Below are 17,574 nucleotides of genomic sequence, written 5' to 3'. Positions count from 1 at the left end.
CGATCTAAGTGGGACGCTGCTGACTGTTCTGTTATATGCCTGACCGAGACGTGGCTGGATGGCAGCACGCCGGATGAGGGTCTTCTCCTGCCCGGTTTCACACTTTTATGAGCTGATCGATCGCGGCAGGATTCACAGAAGAAGTCAGGTGGGGGTGTCTGTTTTTATATAAACCAAAGCTGGTCCACCAACACTGTCGTTCTCTCGCGACATTGTTCACCTGAGCTGGAATGTTTCATTGTTAAATGCAGACCCTTTTATCTCCCGCGGGAGTTCTCCTCCGTCATTTTCGCCGCTGTTTACATCCCACCTAAAGCGGGAGCCAAAGAGGCTTGCAGGCAGCTGGCGGCTCTCATAACAGAGGTGGAGAATTCTAGCCGGGACTCCGTGGTTTTGATTTTAGGCGATTTTAATCACGTGGACTTAAAGAGATCACTACCCAAGTTCAAGCAGCAGATTCATACTGCTACCAGGGGTGAAAAGACATTAGATAAATGCTACTGTGTGATTGCGAATGCGTATCATTCTATTACTTGGCCCCCTTTGGGTCGGTCTGACCATAACACTATCTTCCTCATCCCTCGATATCGTCAGAGATTGAAATCTACTAAGCCGACAAAAAAAGTGATTAAACAATGGTCTATACAAGCACAAAATGAACTGAAAGAATGCCTTCTGACTGGTCTGTCTTTAGGGATGAATTCACTACCCTGGACGAATACTGTGATGCTGTTACTTCATATATTCACTTTGCTGAAAATCTATGTTTTCCCTCTAAAACTGTGACTGTTTATAGCAATAACAAGCCATGGTTTAGCAAGAATATTAGAATGTTGTATCTGGAGAGAAAAAGTGCTTTCCAGAGCGGAGATAGCTATCAGTATTCTCTGGCTAAATATGCATTTGAAAGGGCTGTTAGAAAAGCTAAAGCTGACTATAGGGCCAAGCTTGAAGCTAAGCTTGGTGTCCATGACAACAGGGGTGTTTGGCAAAGCCTTCAACAGATTACTAATTATAAAAACAAACACACAGTTTATGATTATGACCCTTTACTACCTAATAAACTAAATGAATTTTACTGTAGATTTGAAAGTAATTCTGAATGTGCAGTCAGCTCTAATTTCCTCAATGATACAGGCCTTCTTGAACCACCTTTTCTGATAGAAGAAACAGAGGTCAGATCATTGTTAAGGAAACAAAATTGTAGGAAGGCATCAGGCCCTGACCAGGTCTCTGCTGCCTGCCACTATTAAATGGTGTGCCGATGAGTTGTCATATGTTTTCACTGACATTTTTAATTGGTCCCTTAGAGTATGTAAAGTTCCAGCATGCTTCAAATCAGCTGTAATCATTCCTGTGCCTAAGAAGTCGAATGTGAATTGTTTGAATGACTACAGACCAGTGGCCTAACCTCTGTTATCATGAAAGTTTTTGAGCGACTAGTAGCTAATCACCTCTCAGTAACGTCACTTGACCCTCACCAATTTGCGTATAGGGAGAACAGGTCTGTTGAAGATGCAGTTTCTCTTTGTACTCATAATATTCTTCAACATTTGGAGGGGCCAGCTACATATGCACGGGTTTTGTTTATTGATTTTAGTTCTGCTTTTAATAATATTATTCCAATGAGATTGTGTGACAAACTTCTGGGATTGGGGGTCAAGGAGTCCATATGTAAGTGGATTCTTGACTTTTTAACTGATAGATCTCAAGTGGTTAGGGTCAATGGCCTTTTGTCAAAATCAATGACTACCAGCATTGGCGCCCCCCAGGGGTGTGTTCTGTCTCCCCTTTTATATTCATTTTATACCAATGACTGTTTTTCTCACCATGATTCAGTGAAAATTTTTTAATTTGCAGACGACACCACTGTAGTAGGCCTCATTACTAATGATGATGAAATGGCCTACAGTACAGAAGTGTCCTTGCTGGTTGAGTGGTGCACAATTAACAACTTGTCCCTTAACATCTCCAAAACCAAGGAGATGGTTGTTGATTTTAGGAGCAAAAATATTAAGTCGCTCCATCCCCTTGCCATCAAGGACAAAACTGTGGAGAGGGTGGAAAGTTTCAGGTTCCTGGGGACCATTGTATCCTCCAGTCTCAAATGGAACCTCAAAGTCAGCCAGATTGTTAAAAAGGCTCAGCAGCGACTTTTCTTTTTGAGACAACTTAGGAAATTTAAAGTGTCCAAGGCTGGTATGCTCCACTTTTATAGAGCTGTGATAGAGAGCATTCTCACTTTCTCCATTACTGTATGGTGGGGCAGCTGCTCGGCAGAGGACAAGTCTGCATTGAATAGGGTAGTTAGCACTGCGTCAAGAATTATTGGGTTGGACCTCCCTAAGATCTGTGATATTTATAACACCCGACTACTCAATACTGGTCTGAAAATGCACCCTGCTCCCATTACACCCTGCTAATTACCTTTTCATCCCTTTACCATCAGGCAGAAGGTTAGAAAGCATAAGATCGAGAACCACTCGTTTTTTTAATAGCACTTACCCGCAAGCTGTGAGGGCTCTCAACTCACAAAAACAATCTACTTCTTCTCAGGGTCACTAAACGCACTAGCACTTTGTCTGATTAGTTTTATTCTATTTTTTTTCTATTTATTAGCAGCAATCTAAGTAGTTGCTCTCTGTTTAGATTTTATGCTTTTATTGTATGTTATGTTATGTTGTATTGTCTTGTGTGAGCAATTTCACCAAAATGAATTCCAGGCGATGTGGGTCGTTCTGGCAAAAATAAAGACTTGACTTGTCAAATATATAAAGTTAAGTTTAGCTACTTACATCTTATCTCGCACTTGACCGTACACTGAAGCGTCCAGTTGTTGTGTTACACACACTTTCCTCTGTTTCTGACGTCGTAATCTCTGCTCGGCGCCGCTGAATCTGATTATAACAAGAAGTTTGACGATTGATTTTTCATTAGGCTATTTTTAGTGCCCCCTCAGCACTTGGTGCCCTACGCACAGCGCGTGATGCGCGTGGTGGGAGCTGCGGCGCTGCTTGTAACATGAAATCCGGTGCGCTTGCGGCATTCTGAAAAGTTTTCATCTCGCTGCGCCTGGAAACAATCACTTCAATTGTGAAATAATGAACTTGAGAGCGCAAAATACACAATATGTGAACGGCCCTATGGCGTTTATTTAGTCTCAAAACTCGCGCACAGGATACAAGAGCAAAAAACTGTAGGCCTATACACGGACAGAATGCCATCCACTCGCGGGCGTTTCTGCAGTGAGCGCGGTCGATGCCATCCTCGCGCACGGCCACGAGCTAGTGGAACACACTACTGGTTCATGCTTGCGCGCATACTGCTGTTTTGGCACGCAGTGTTCTGATTTGCTTATTTCCTATTTACTTGTTTGGTGGAGACAATCCAGAATAAATGTTGGTGAAATTATAATAAGACACCCCCCCCCACACCCCCTTAAAAAAATCTCTTCAGATCTGCACGATTCACACAAGTCACCCAAACTGACGTGAAAAAAGCGGGAGGCGCCGAAAAGCGCGCTGTTTGCATCCCTGTTTGTAAAATCTAAGAAGATGACACCAGTACTCATATTGTTATCAAAACTAGAGAAAATATCAAATGATGTTTGGATTCAAGATGAGTGGCGTGCTCAATTCCTTTTAAAAAAGTTCAACCTAGGTGCTCTTCGGTCCAAGGTAGGACATCAAGGAAACAGTAGAGAAAAAAATCTCTGACCGAGGCACTCCTTCATTTAAAATGTCTTTATTGTACAAGTGACATGTCCTAAACGGACAAATTTAAAAAGCCCACGCGTAACGGCATGAAGCCTTCATCAGGGCATGGTGAAGCAGGTAGAAAACTGTTCATAATATCTAAGACACAGAAGTGACCTACTAAAAAAGAAGAAGAAGAGGAAAGACATGGCTAAAAACAACTCTAGACCTGTCTTTGTTACCCAATATAGTAGTAGTGCTTTTGAAATGAAACAAATAATTACGTCCAATTGGGGGTTAATTCAAAGTGATCCTATTCTGAAAAACGTTTTTCCAGAGACGCCTATGACTGTGTTCAAGAACGCACCATCCATAAGGGACAAACTTGTAAGAAGCTACCTTCCAGGTCCTAAACAAAAAACATGGTTACAAAAAGGTTTGTGGGGAACCTATAGGTGTGGGTCTTGCAGTCATTGTGAAGGTGTAATTCAGAGTAAGATTTTTTGTGATTTGAGAACGCAGAAAGAATTCAAAACAAATGGTTTCATTAATTGTAACTCTGAATATGTGGTCTACCGCCTACAATGCCCATGTGGGTGTTTCTATGTGGGCAGAACTAAAAGAAAATTAAAAGAGCGTTTTTATGAACACAAATACGCAATACGAGTTAACAACGAGGATTACCCTATGGCCAAACACTATAAAGCAGTACATCATAGTGACCCATCATCCTTAAAAATTCAGGGCATTGAAATTATTAAGAAATCAATACGCAGAGGTGACATTTTAAAACAGTTATTGCAACGTGAAACCTTTTGGATATGGAATCTTAAAGCAATGGACTATCCAGGTCTAAATGAGGAGATAGATTATAGACCTTTTTTGTGACTTTGTAATACTGTTCCTTTTTTGTGACTGCTTGTTTTTCATGTGTGGTGTATATGCATGAAAGTATATGCATATACCTGTTGCTTGTGTTTTAACTTTTATGTGACTAAAAACTTTAATGTTATAAATTATGTGGGAGATGTGTTCTCTCAATGTACACATGAGTGTATACATGTTCTTTGTTTTGTTGCTTGTATGTTTTTCATTTGATATTGTGATCAACAGATTTGTTCTTGAGAACTTTGTGAGAGACCTGACCTGGCAATGAATATATGAGAATAAATGCATGTTATATTTATTGTGATTTGTATTTTAGTGCTGGAAACTATGTGGGGGGTGTGTCTTGGCAATTGTCTGTGGATCTCTAACACTAATTGCCAGCACCTGTGTGTGTGCTCCTACTTGTGTGTCTTAGATATTATGAACAGTTTTCTACCTGCTTCACCATGCCCTGATGAAGGCTTCATGCCGCTACGCGTGGGCTTTTTAAATTTGTCCGTTTAGGACATGTCACTTGTACAATAAAGACATTTTAAATGAAGGAGTGCCTCGGTCATCAGAGATTTTTTTCTCTACTGTTTCCTAGAGAAAATATCATTTGTAAATTTCAAAAGAGCAGTGGTAGTAGAGTAGTGTTTCCTGAAACCTGACTGGCATTGAGATGGCACTGACTTGACATTATTATCAGAAAGGTAGTTAATTGATCGAAAACAATTTTCTCAAAAATCTTTACAATACTATTAATTATTGAGAGGTCTATAATTGTTCATATTTTGGGTGTCCCCTCCTTTATGCAATGGAATGACTTTGGTACACTTCCATGCCAGAGGCACTTCATGGGTTAGAAATGACAGATTAAAGAGCTCAGCCAATGGAGAGGATAGGACATGTGAAGAAATTTTGATAAACTTACCCTCAATGCCGTCAGGGCCGGTCCACTACTAGAGGATAGCTTGCTAATGGCCAGCTGGACATCAGCTGAGCTAACCTGTCGGAATGTGAAAGAGCTGTCGCTGGGCTGAGGATTAACGGTCGGCTCTGGGTGAAAGAACGATGACTGTACCTGAGGTGTTTGGGCAAAATGCAAACTAAATGCATTTGAGATAACAGCTGGATCATTAACAGTTGTATTATTAATTATCATGTTACTGCAGGTACTGTTCGACTTGTCAATTAAGGTATTCATTTTTTTCCAAAATTGTTTAGGATTATTGAAGTCATGTGACAAACTGTTTCTGTAGTAATTGGCTTTAGCATTTCTTGTTTGGGTTGTGCACAGGTTTCGTAGCCGTTTCTATTCCTCCCAATCATTAAGAAGTTTTGTTTTTTTATGTTTGTTTCACGCCCTGTCCCTCTGCTAAAACAGACTGATAAGTTCCCCATTTACCCAAGGTAGGTGATGACCTTTGACCTTAATAGTTGTCCATGGGGCATGCGTATCAATGACTTGCACAAATTCAGTATAAAAGAAATTCCAGGCAGCTTCCACGTCAGGAATTAGGCTAAATCTATTCCAATTTATCTTTCTCACATCATTAATAAATAAATCACTGTTAAATAATTTCATGTCACGGATCAGAATAAATTTTGGAGAAAGACGGGGAATTGAAATGTTCCAAATGCAATATATGATAGAATGGTCAATAAAACAATCCGAGAGAACACCAGATTTGATTATTCTGTTGGGATGAGTGACTAATATCCAGCCAAGAAGAGATTTGCAACTTGGGCTGATTCTAGTCCCCGGTTCCACCTGACCAAGTGTCGAGGTGTCCATGAGCAAGACACCTAACCCCAGCTGCTCCCGACGAGCTGGATGGCGCCTTGCATGGCTGACACCGCCGTCGGTGTATGAATGAGTGTGTGAATGGGTGAATGTGAGGCAATATGTAAAGCGCTTTGGTGGCCATTAGGTCTATGAAAGCCCTATATAAATGCAGTCCATTTACCATTTACTATTTTAAAGGTCGCAGAGTGACTGGTAATAATGTCTCATGTCGAATTACGATGGAAATGCTGCTGTTAAATGCTGAACAGGATAACAAGTGTTACTGTTTTTTTGTGTGTTAAAGGGGTGATGAACTGAGAAATCAAATTTTCCTTGAGCTTTTGACATCTAAGAGGTCATCATATTATAAAAATATCCTGTAAGTTTCAGAACTGAAAACATCCTTGTTAGTCCAATAAAAGCTTTTATTTACACCAGCCTCTGAAAACGTCTCGTTAAACGTTTTTAAAAGTGGGAAACTATGACGTTGAAGGGGTCAAAACCCCACCCCCGCTGAAGAAGATCAACACCTACTTCAACACGGCCGGTTTAGCCCCGCCCACCGATTCGCGCATTACACGCATAGCTAAGTAGCCTAACATACATGCCAACCTCGTGATGACAAACCGGATCGATCTAACGAGCAATACAGAATATAGTGTGCAGTGCCTGGTTGTGGAAGTAGACAGTCGCTGCATAAGCTTCCTCTGGATTCCAATAGGACTTCATGGATAAACTTTATTTTTAATGACGTTCCAGCTGATGAGGGTAAAACATCGTCGTCTGTTCGCTTCATTTCACTGAGGATTGTTTTGTCAACAAGACTGGATTTGCAGACCGATTAAGAGTAAAGAATGTGCTGTGCCGTCTATACTGGATCTGACAGGAATTGTGCAACACACGGACTCTTGGTTGAACCAAGGGGGTAATCCATCGACCGGAAGTTGAAGCCTCGCGGGAGCTGACATCTTGTAGCAGAACTTCACTTGCGTTAGCATTCCCATTGACTCCCATTAATATTGGGGTCACTTTGACAGCGAATAACTCTACATCTGAGGCGTTTGAAGACCCCATTTGTCCTTTATTTATTTCTAAAGAAACACGACAATGTATAAATAGCTCCATTACCTTGTAGCTTATGTTATGACCCCGTAGAAGCAGTTTTAGTGAAAGTAGGCTAACGATTGCGTCATACCCACGCGACTCTCTGTGGCACAGGAGGAGAAGCTCGCGCGCAATCGGGGAAACGTGGAGACAAAATGACAAAATAATTAATCAGAATACCTAGCAAAAGTGTCTCCTGCTCCTCGCTCATGGACAGCTCCTACTCACACTCTCCGCCTCTGCATGTTTCGGAAGGGAATGATTCAGATTTCCCATGCCACTGCACTAGAAGACAGACGGTTTGCTCTCGTCACATCTACGTCGTCAAGCTCTGTTTGAGTCTGCGCGTCAGGGATGGAAGTGCTAAAAAAACGCCAAAAACGGGCTTCAATCGTCTCAATGGAGTTCCAATGAGATGGCTCTGTCCATTTCTTTTACTGTCTATGGGTTGAACATGTATGGGCGAATCCGGTTGTCATTTGACAACATAGGACGTGTTCCCCCACGTACACCGACGGGTGAGTTAAACTCATTACAATATGCAAAACTGTTATCCACTCGCAGCAGTGGGCGTTTATTTCCATGTCTTCAGTGCGACACGCCCATAAAAACTGACCGTTTTTCAGGAAGGCTCACAACTTGGGTACAAAATAGCCTATTACTTATTCATTTTGATGTTTTTGAATGTAAAAACCAAGCAAACGTCTTAAGTTGACCTCAGACAACAATATAATACAATTTTAAAAGCCAGTTCATGACCCCTTTAAACTAAAAGCCGTGAATTGAATGCGTGTTTTGAACTAAATGCTGCCTGTTGCACATGCAGGTCATGTCTTTATTCTACGTTGGAACTGCGTTCATTTCAGCGTTATGATCTAAGATGGCGAGTCTTCCCAGCCGAGATGAAGTCGATTGATGTAAGATTTGAGTTAATCCAACACCCGTGGAATTCGGTAGGAAAGTTCTGATTGCCTGCTAGCTTTTTCCTAAATGGGACTGAGCTTTATTTTGGAAAGACTGCTCAAGAGTATTTTGTTTTCCTGTGAAAAAGATCTCTGGAACTGTTGAATCACTTTTCCGCGATTCAAAGGACCTTTGGACTTTCTGAACTGAATCAATGAATCGGATCTTTTGAATCAAATTCGACTAAACCAATTTGAAGTGAACTTTTCCAACTCAACCTTTTTGAACCGAACAGGTCAAACGAGTCTTTTGAACTGATTCATTTGAATTATTTTCTTCTGAACTGTTGTTTTTGCATTTTGTTCATTCTTTTATTTGTTTTTGAATGTGATTTAGTGAGTTGTACATTTTCTCCCCAATTGTGAACATTTATCAATGTTTATGGTAGGGCTGTAGTCAAGACCACCTGTGTCGAGTCCAAGACAAGTCCAAGACCAGGACTAGTCGAGTCCAAGTCAAGACCGAGTCCAAAGAGGTTCGAGTCCAAGTCAAGACCGAGTCCAGGACAGGGGGGAAAAAAGTCTTCAGGGCCTGAATTTCGTTTTTGCCAAACAAAATTGTTAAATTTTTCTTGCCTAAATATTTGTGCTCATTGCATTTTTTTTACAATGGGGTAATGTTGTTAAGAATTTAAACAACACAAGGCTTGATTTAAATTGTTCAATTAAATTGAAAAAAGTTACACAAATAAATACAATAAAGATACAAATAAAGACAAATAAAGAGAAACGTTTTTGAATAGTTCTAATAGTATTCATAGACAGAAACTGAATAAAGTAATCAAATGGAAAATAACACTAGATAGTATTTTAGTCCTGAATAAATTAAATACATAGGCTATTAATCCTGATTCCTTTAACTAAAACCTCTCTTTTGTTGTTTTGACGACAAAATTAATGACCGACACATATGATTACTGTCACTTTAAGAGCTAGTGCATGGATTCTCTCTTCTGCTTATTAAAGACAAAACCGACTGTTTAGACCATTATACACACGAAGACCGAAATTGACTCAGTTTTGAGTGTTAAAGCAATATAGCTAATCCGTGAAAAATAACTTTTGTTACTGGCCAGCTGTTCTTCATTGTTATCCCAGGGAGCGCATGAGAACTGATAAAATTGCTTGAATGTTAAACAGGTAGCACTAAGACTTAAAAAGACGTGCAAATGGTAAGCTATATTCACGATGCACTACTGGCCCAAATGCAAGTGAATATTCCGTCATGTCCCGACTCCTGAACGTGAGTGTGTAGTATTGCAGCAGCGCTTGATGCGGCTTCCACAACACGAGAGAAGAGAAGACGCGGCACCGTTGAACGCTCGCGCTGTTTGTGAAATTGCGTCTGGCAGATAGTTATTAAAAGAATGATTTGATTTTATAATATGTTCGGATTACGATTGTGGGACTATTCCACATTATAAATGGGAGACGGTGAGACCTGCAGGAATCATTAGAATTGTGCGCAACACCCAGTAACTATAGTAACAGCATGAGAAGCGCTCCGTTGTAGTGAGCACTTGGTCGGTTAATTTCATTTTCTACGTTAACGTTACCCAGATAGGCTAGTAATAAATTAACACATACAAAAATGTTGGACTCGGTCGAGACCAAAAGCCATATTTGGCAAGACCAGTGGCCGAGACCGAGACAAGTCCGAGTCCGAATACCAGCGAGTCCGAGATAAGTCCGAGACAATAGAAAAATGGTCTCGAGTCCGGACTTGAGTCCAAGACCGGACTCGAGTACTACAGCCCTGGTTTATGGGGTTGAATTTTATGTAGTATTCAACTGAGTGAAAGAACAAAAGGGTCAACTGCAAGTGTTCACTTATTGTGAATTGAAGTGAATCCTTATAACTGGGTTTACATTGAACCAAGACAATAATTTAACAATTTGATTTTTCTTTCTTTTGAATATCAACAATAACCCCAATCATTTATTTAAATATAAAGATTTACTTTATTAGTTAAACAGTGTTGTCTTTATTACACCTCCGTAGTCGAACCTACTGGCCTATAGTTAATACTAGTAATAAGTGCAATTATTTGACACGTGTGCTACATAATGATTCATTTACCTGACATAATAAATTGTTATATTTGATTATTCTAACAGACTTTGGCTTTATTTTCATTAACGTTATAAGGAATAGTCAAACATTAATGTACATTTAATGATGTACAGATATCATTATTAAACCTTTTTCATTTTATGGAGTCAGATGAAAACGAGTTAATACATAAGAATAAGATTAATGTTATTCATTTAATTAAAAATCACTTTGCCATGGGAAAGACGGAACACGCGTGAAACCTTCGCCTCCAGTCGAACGCCGTCTTTGGATCAATTTTGTAGGCCTTACAGAGTGATTCTTCTTTCTCAAAATAACACAAAATAAACAAAGTAAAGATGAATTTGACTGATAGCATTATTATTATTATTTAAGATTTCTATAGTTATGGTGATATATTGATATTGTGTGTTATTTTGGCCATGATAATCATGTAGTGATAAATCTGATCTGGTGTCAGTCCTGGTTCAGGTGAAACACACACCACTTCCCTCTTTTCAGCTGCACACACATTTTGAGGACATGCTCACGCTTTTGCAAGGGTCTGTTTGCTCAAGCATTACAAGGCAAGTTGATTTACACCAAACATTTGTGCTTTAAAAACCCTCTTCACTGTATCCTGCATCTGTTGTCTGGTTTGTAGTTCGTCCGGTTTATTTAACTGTTGGTTTTACTGTGTTTTGTGGGATAATAATATAGTGAGATGTAAATGTTCCTTTTCAGGGAGACTCCTCACCGCTGTCTTCTACCGCCGGCAGGATCTGACGGTTCAAGCAGGAATCTGTCGCTGAACCACCGGATGGGGCTTACGCCAAACATATATCCTATACACTATCTACATATTAATCCTTATTCACTCAGAGTCTTTATGGTAGAGATGATCTTACCCCAGTGACTCCAGTTTACAGTGAGGATTCGCCAGTAGATCAGAAAGCTGCTTCACTCCTGAGTCTCCTAGTTTATTATCAGACAGATTCAGTTCTCTCAGGTGTGAGGGGTTTGATCTCAGAGCTGAAGCCAGAGCAACACAACCTTCATCTGTGACTCCACACTCCCACAACCTGTAGAGAACAATGACACACATTAAGCCTATATCCAGAGATAAACACAACACTTAAACTATAAATAACATACTCATTGGTTCAAGTTGTTAAATTACATCAATTAGGATTAGGGGATTGAATGTACAGTTTGTACAGTATAAAATCATTATTTCTATGGAAAATCTCCATAAATCATGGAAACCCAATGGTGTGTGTGTGCTTAGTGCATTTGTAAACATTTTAAAGAACGTGTGTGTGTGTGTTAGGACTGTCTTCATAAAGTATCTTCTTATTAAACGGTCTGTACACTTACAAAGTTCTCAACGCTTCGTTTTGTATGTATGGAGCCTTATTATGTTACTGCGTTAGTGTGGGGCTATTTTGAGCCTTGTTAGTGGTATAAACTAGCGATTTCTTTTTACTTAGTCAATGCCCCCATTACTAGCATATACGCTAAACAGTTTTTAGAGATAAAAATCTTTACATTCGATTATCATGAAAACAAATCTCAGAGAACGATTGACTAGGTACCGATGTTTTATTAGACCAAAGGTTCATTGTTCGCCGGAGTTCTCCTTTAATTAACATTAACTAAGGTTAACTGCTGTTCATTGTTTGTTAATTAACATACTACATTTTTAAATTAAGGTTTTTATTTGTTAACCATAGTTAAAACTCTATGAACTAACATGAATGATCAAGGTGAAATTGTATTGCTCAAATATTAATGCTGTAAACATTTATATTGCATAATGCACACAGTTCATGTAAACTAGCTAATAAATCATTGTTAACAAATTGGACTTGCAACATGTTATAGCTAAAGAAACACACATTTGACATATTTTAATGTTTAAATTATTTTCAGATGGCAAATTTTGTTATTATTTGAAACGTCTTTTTTATTCATTAGGTTGGCTTGAAAAAGAACAGTTAAACAGTTACATTTGGAATGTTTAATTTGTTATTTATAGTATTATTTTTTGTTTGTTTGAAAGAATGCCTTTTATTGACATGTTTTCATGGTTCATACAGTTTTTTGTATTTTTATAACAAAGTTCAGCACTGTTTTACTTGGAGTGTTATGTTTGTTTTTATCCAGTATCAATTTTAAAAACTGTCGGTTGATTAATCGGTTATCGGCAAGTACAGCCCAACCTAGCTATCGTTATCGGTAAAATCCAATATCGGTCGACCTCTACTGTTAATCAAGTCAAGTCAAGTCACATTTATTTATATAGCGCTTTTCACAATACAGATTGTATCAAAGCAGCTTCACACTGATAACATGAAAGTAGCACAACACAGATCAACAACATTGCTAAACACTAAATAATCCCAACTGAGCAAGCTCAAAGCAAGCCAAAAGCAAGGCGACAGTGGCAAGGAACCAAACTCCATCAGATTGGATGGAGAAAAAACCTTGGGAGAACCCAGGCTCAGTCGGGGGCCAGTTCTCCTCTGGCTTACATTCATATTGTTTAAATATAAATATTAAATATCCTGCCTGTGCTGAGATTGAGTGTGTTTAAAGTAAAGGGTGTTAAATGTATGTCATGATGTCAGAGTGTGTTTTTCAGTCCTGCAGTTTCAGCTTAATGAGGAGCAGCTCATGTGTTCAAGCATTTACAGATCAAACACATGAACTCACAGTGCAGGAGAAACACAGCAAACGCTTTATACATATTAATCCTCTTATCCTGGTTTTAATTTACTGTTTTTATTTTTATTTTCATTATTTCTTATTTTTTTATTCTAAACTGTTTTAATTATTCTGATTTCTTTTGATTATTTTAATTTCTTCTATGTAAAGCACTTTGAATTGCCATTGTGTATGAAATGTGCTATATAAAAAAAACTTGCCTTGCCTTGCCTTACATCATATGAACAGACATTAAATTATTTGATTTTTGAATTATTTGAATTTAATAAGGTTGTTTCAATAGCTTTGCTTGTAATTAATGTAATAATAGTTATTTCCCTGAATTTTATCCATTTGATTTAAAAGCTGAAGTGTGTCACTCATATAATTAGTTAATCCATTAATTTATAATGTTTAAGTAAGAACTGTTATAATGTTTTAGCAGTGATGCTTGTTCTCAGTGTTACTTACAGAGCTGATCTAGTTGCTGTGACCACAGGCATCAGCTTCTGAAGAACTTCATCTCCTGTGTTTTGTGGGACACTAATAGAAAATAAAAAATAAACAAGTTAATTAATAATGCTAACAATAATAATACATAACATCAGCAAATAATACATTATACCTTCCTAAATACTCACAAATATATTTTTTAACTAAACACAGCTTTATAAAGGATGAGTGTTGTTAAAGTTGTTTAGTGTCTATAACTGTAGAAGCCTCGTATTCAGCAACACAGATTTGTTTTCTCTTTTTCTTGTCAATGTCGTTTGTCAAGGTCTATTAGTCTACATTTACACTACAACACTATTCTCACATATCAGATTTTGTTGAGTCAAATGCGTATATTTTCATGAATCAAGAAGTATTTTGTGTTAAACAAGTTGTTTTTGAAATGAAAAGTAAGCTAATAGTGATAAAGTCACATGGGGAAGCAGCACTGGTGTTCACACACACACACACACACTCGTCTCATTCCTCCATCACATCGCCACTATCACACAGGAGCGTGCACACGAGATGCTGACACTCCACTCTCCCTTCCAGATCCTTTTCCTGGTCACTTCATACACTTGCACTGCACTGTCTCGTCGTTTCCTCTGTGTGTGTGTGTGTGTGTGTGTTAGACATGTGCCGGTATTCGGTAATGCAATAAATCGCGGTAATGAATATGCACGATATTGTTATCGCGGGCTCTTCAAAATACCGTGAAAAATAATAGATTCGAATTTAGACTTTTAGAGCGCGCGTTAGCTGCTTATTTTCCTTCAACCGCTCAAACACTGCGTGCTGCGCAAAACACGCGCGCACTCTGATGTAAACAATCCCCACATGTATAAGCACTGTGTGCATGCGACAGTGCGCACTAGTCTAATGTAAACAATCCTCACATGGAGTAGAAGCATGGCGGAACGCTCCCGACGATTTATCCCCGCAGGGCTGCCAACTCTCAGACATTCCGCTTGAGACTCAAGCTTGAGACTTTCAGACAGGACGCGGAATACGCGCGCGACGCGCAGGGATGTTTTGCTGCTGCGTCGACCTGCATCGACCACGCCGGTGTTAAAGTTCAAAATAGTTAAACTTTTTATTTGTAAAATAGCAAATCGCGTTGTATCTGAAGGGCAACGTTGAACCAAGCGGCCAGCGTCGCGCATTCCGCGTCCTGTCTGAAAGGCGCTTAACGCATTTGACACTTTTCACACGCTCTCCCACAGAGAAAAATCACAGAGCAAAGAGGACACTGACACCGACAGACTAGACAGAGCAGGTTACTTTTTTTATGAAAGTTGTTATTGATAAATCAGCTCTTAGGTTCTGATCACAGATCGTTGCTCCTCAGTTCAAGTAAACCGATCATCATGTTACTTTCGTTTTTATTTAAAGATACAGTACAACTTACCGAAAGGTATATTTACTTGTACATAATAACGATCAATAAGTGTTTTTAAACACGGAAAGAGGTCAGTAACACTGCAGGTCAGTAACAGTTGTGTCAAAACGTTACATTTACCTCAGGAAAGCCATTTACTGACCAGCACATTCATTGACTAGACAAAAAATAGCAAGGGGTATTTTGCTAAATATTATATTTAATTTCTCTCTGTATGTTTACAGCATTATGTGAGTTTTTTTTCTTGAGAAACATTAACAGACTGAGGCCTACGTAATATTTATCCAAATGAGTCAATATTGAATTAAGACTGAAATCAAATCCAAGAATTTAATTGAATAATACAAACAGTAACCTACCAGTCATTGTAACATGTTGTCACTAAACTTTAAACAATTTGGTTTAGTTTACCATATGTTTTGAAAATCACAATTACACATTGATACAAGTTGAGTTTTTTTTAGAGACCCACAATGCATCTGTTTTTCTTGAGCATTAAAATATAATTTCATTAAAATATTGTGATAATATCGTATACCGTGATAAAAGCTCAATCAATTAACCGCAGCATGAAAATTTGATACCGGCACATGCCTAGTGTGTGTGTGTGTGTGTGTGTAGTCAGTCATCCAGCGGAAAGTTGCCAAAACGAACAATCGAGCGGCAGCATCTGATGACGTCACGGCCGAGTCGTGCCGGCGAATCGCAACCAGAAACTGACGAAACAATTGTCTAATGTGAATAGGTTTCTCGTGTGTATTTAAATGCAACCATTATGTGTTGTGTTGTATGTGTGAATTAATTATGTGTTTATAATTGATTATCAAATAGATTAAGTATTGTATATGTATTCAATGTTATATGGACCTGAAAATGGAGTGATCCTAAAAGGGGCGGGGTTTGGCCTACAGAAACCAAGGCCAAACTTGGTATACAATAGAGTGCCGAAGTTACGACGTCACTGTGTAGGCCAAAACACGGAAATGAGTTAGCATGTTAGCACTCCCGGTTCCCTCGCACTAAAGCCTATGGGATTTTTTAATGGATTTTTGCTAAATCGCCTGAAATAAGTTCTGTGGTGAACTTTTTTTTTTATCTTCACGTTTTGATCTATGACATAAAACACACAGTTATAACCTGCTTGCGTTTTTTTAAACTTTATTGTGTCTTAAAAATATCTGACGGCTCTATTTAGGCTTCAAAATGTATACATTTTGTATATGTAATTTTGTAATGTATAAAAACTCTTTTTTGAACACAGATCTTATTTTTTGCGATTTTCCAAAAGTCTACGGGGAAAATGCATATCTTTTCGATCGAGGGAACCCATGCGCCGCTAACTTCCCAGTTGTCCTACAAAGTGACGTCATCACTTCGGCACTCTATGCAGTCGGCAACTAGTAATAGTTGGGGGGCGTGGTCGGCGTGGGGGAAAACACGAGATGGTCCTCACTGCGGAACATGAAATCCATGGGGAGGAGTCGGATCCAAATCCAACTCCTCCCACCTTACATAAACCTAAGCCTAACCAACTCCACCCCATGATCCCTAAACCCACCCCTAATCCTACCCATCTCCACCCCTTGGATCGTGATCCAACTCCTCCCCGTGGATCTCATGTTCTGCATTGAGGTGCTACTGGAAAACACTGTGAGTGTTGTGTGTATTTGAATTAGGGCTGGGCGATACCAGACTTTTTTTTTAATTCGATACCAATATTTTTTGGTTTAATTTTAACAATACTGATATCGATACCATTTAATTTTTTAATTGTACATGTGATTTTTTAAAATAATGTTAATTGTTTGTAAAATTTGATTATTACACTTACATGCAAATTACATCCACATAAACACTGGCCATTAATACATTAATTACAGAATAGAGGTCGACCGATTCATCGGATTTGCCGATTAATCGGCACCGATAGTTGATTGGTGGAACTATCGTTATCGGCAAAAATCCGCACCGATAGTTATTTCCTGGTTTCGTCCGTTGCTGGGGCGGCTGAGAAGTGCGCACTGTCATTCATTACACAGTATGGGAGAGCTGAGAAGGGTCTGCTGGCATCATGCAGTACAAGAGCGGCCTCTAGAGGTGTCATAAAAACTATCAACTGATGCCTCGTGTTGTTTATTTTCGACACGTGACAATAAGTGACAATAACAGCGCGCGTTGTGTGGAGAGCGGAGATCGCTGACATCTGATGCGTGTGCTAAAGCACGGACAGCGAAAAGGTATTTACACAGGAAATTTTGTCATATCATTATAAACTGATGAATTTGTTGACTAAATGCTGCATTAGTAGAGAATGAACCGCACAACAGTATGTCTTCGAGAGTGGCTGAGAGGACGCACATTAGTAGTACCTCAAGCGGTTAAAACACTGACACAAAAATACACCTAAATCCGACCCGAATGTTTAATGTCACAAATTGTTCCCACACAGCAAAATCCCCAGTGTTAAATTAACACTGAGAGTGTTAAATTAACACAGAGAAGTG

At 39.1% G+C, this 17,574-nt stretch overlaps 1 protein-coding gene across 4 annotated transcripts in view; it reads right to left on the bottom strand.

Annotated features, from left to right (window-relative positions):
• Positions 1-17,574, bottom strand: part of LOC120469877 (protein NLRC3-like) — a 57,456-nt gene that overhangs the window by 18,162 nt on the left and 21,720 nt on the right. For 2 of the 4 annotated variants that reach the window (XM_089122318.1, XM_089122319.1), the window contains exons 5-6: positions 13,648-13,719; positions 11,379-11,552 (exon numbers count right to left, since the gene is read on the bottom strand). In XM_089122318.1, coding sequence (XP_088978444.1) covers positions 11,379-11,552; positions 13,648-13,719 — 246 coding nt within the window. Of the gene's footprint in view, positions 1-5,492; positions 5,647-11,378; positions 11,553-13,647; positions 13,720-17,574 lie in introns of those variants that run through there. The other 2 variants (XM_089122332.1, XM_089122322.1) reach the window with 2 other exon arrangements.

This window comes from Pimephales promelas, chromosome 2 (assembly GCF_988280905.1).
Source record: "Pimephales promelas chromosome 2, fPimPro1.hap1.1, whole genome shotgun sequence".
NCBI lineage: Eukaryota > Metazoa > Chordata > Actinopteri > Cypriniformes > Leuciscidae > Pimephales > Pimephales promelas.
Note: the sequence above shows the minus strand (reverse complement) of the source record. Positions and strands in the feature narration are given on the sequence as shown.